This window comes from Coturnix japonica (genome assembly GCF_001577835.2).
Source record: "Coturnix japonica isolate 7356 chromosome 1 unlocalized genomic scaffold, Coturnix japonica 2.1 chr1random1804, whole genome shotgun sequence".
NCBI lineage: Eukaryota > Metazoa > Chordata > Aves > Galliformes > Phasianidae > Coturnix > Coturnix japonica.
This window is the reverse complement of record NW_015439102.1, coordinates 1-2,144: the sequence shown is the minus strand read 5'-3', so window position 1 is coordinate 2,144 and position 2,144 is coordinate 1. Positions and strand designations below refer to the sequence as shown.

The window sequence follows — 2,144 nt, the reverse complement described above, 5'->3', positions numbered from 1 at the left end:
TATAACAACTGGATTTCGAATAATGCATGTGTTTTGAGGTAAGTTATAGTTCCTTTATTGCATCCTAGAACTTTTCAGTGCATTAAAAAAAAGGATGAACTTTAATATGGAAATGAGACTTGCATTGTTCTCATAGCGCTGTATTAAGATAGCAGTGGATATATTTTTCCACTAATAATTGCCTTTGAAACTTTATTTCCAGTCATCAGCAATGTAAGTTTAAAAAGAAGTGCTTGTATTAGTATTTCTAATTAAGTAATAATAGTATAAGTTTAGTCTAATGAGGAAGATGCCAAGCTGAAGAGTGCTATAACACTTTGTAATGTTGCATTTAATACTTGGTTCGTTATTCAGAAAAAAATCCACGAATCACAACAGAAATCACTAGATATGACCCCGGCTTGGAATGGGACTCAAGGATACATAGTTTCAACCCCTGCTGGCAGGGGCCACCAAACATACAAATTTACTAGATCAGGTTGCCCAGGGCCCCGTCCAACCTGGTCTTGAACACCTCCAAGGACGGGGCATCCACAGCCTCCCTGGGCAGCCTGTTCCAGGGCCCAACCACTCTCCTAGTGAAGAACTTCCCCCTAACAACCAACCTAAACCTTCCCTCTTTTAACTTAAAACCATTTCCCCGTGTCCTGCTATTGTCAGCCCTTTCAAAGAGTTTACTCCCCTCCTGGGAGTAAGTTCCCTTATGTAATGTAATGCTTCAGATTATGAAGATATTTAGAAATATCACAAAAGCTAATTTGATCTGCAAATGTTTTCTGTTTTGGTTTTTTACAGATGGGATAGGCTATGTAGAAGATGGACGGGAAATCTTTGATGAAGATCTAGACGATGATGCTCTTGATTCCAGTAAGAAAGGTAGGAGGAACTAAACTGCTGTAGGAAGAAACAGCTGCTTCTCAAATGGGCAACTTCTTGGCATCACAATATGGTGAATATGGCCAAAGACGTGCTACTTCAAGCGATGTAGTTCCATAGCTGTGACCTTAGATTTTTTGTTTTAGTCAGTGTGGTGCAGAAGGGAGGGGTCCACAACCTGATGTCAAATCACTTCTCACTTCTTTAGTGCTTACTTCTCTATGGGATATATGTTCAGATCTACAGCAAACACGTCTTGGGAATGTTTTTGGCTTCAAAAGCCAGTGTGTAAGGGGTGCGTGGTTTCTCTTACCATTAAAATCCTTACATGTATTTATGGATTGGGGATCAAGTGGTTTTGCCATCTTTTGTGATTGCAGTGGAGCCAGATGTTGAGAATCCGGGCCTAGCGCTGAAAACCTGGGTACTTCTTACTTCTCTGCAGATTCTGTATAAAGTATCTTGGTCCTTTTTTCTGGAGTATGGACTTGTACGGATGCAAAGTTCATCCCTGATGTGACTAGCAGAGATATTATCTCAATAGGATTTTGCGTACTTTCTTTGTGTATGACGAGCATTAGAAAACTGGCAGCAAGCAAAGGAGTATTAGGATTCATTTCAGGCAACAGCGTAAAGGTGGAAGAAGTGATTACCTCATCTGTCTATTCTTGCCTCTAACTGGACCCCTGAATGTTAAACTTTTTAATGTAGAAATAACTAATTGTATCTTTTTCTGTAGGAAAAAGTGGCAAGGCGTCTACAATTGATAAAAAGAATGTGAAAAAATCCATGGTATCAAAGCCAAACACAATTAAATCTATGTTTATGGCCAGTGCTGGGAAGAAAAACACAGATGTAAGTTACTCCACGGTGAAGTTTGAAGATTTTTTTTAACTTTATATTGTTTTAGTGAGAGTGAAGAAAAGTGAGGATTTATTTGAGTTTCCTGTGTTGTGTATAGTGTCTTTCTGAAGTTGTGCATGTGTTTTATGGAAATCCCTTAGCTGTTTGGTGTTAGTCTCCTGACTGGGTTTGTATGAATAGTTAAGAACTGTTTGTCTTAACTGTTGTCTTGCAGAAAACTGTGGACCTGTCAAAGGATGATTTACTAGGGGATATTCTTCAAGATCTAAATGCTGAAGTAAGTATATGGGTAACATCTCTGAAATACTATCATCACAGAATCACAGAATGACCCGGGTTGGAAGGGACCTCAAGGATCATGTAGTTCCAACCCCCCTGCCTGGCAGGGCCACCAAACATACACC

At 39.6% G+C, this 2,144-nt stretch overlaps 1 protein-coding gene across 1 annotated transcript; it reads left to right on the top strand.

The window, feature by feature from the left end:
• Positions 1-722: 722 nt before the first annotated feature.
• Positions 723-2,017, top strand: LOC107306768 (DNA polymerase alpha catalytic subunit-like; the record flags this gene model as incomplete). Its single annotated transcript, XM_015850116.1, has 3 exons — positions 723-876; positions 1,616-1,731; positions 1,955-2,017. Coding segments are annotated over 3 exons (333 nt in total), but the record flags the coding sequence as incomplete, so codon positions are not given.
• Positions 2,018-2,144: the final 127 nt, after the last annotated feature.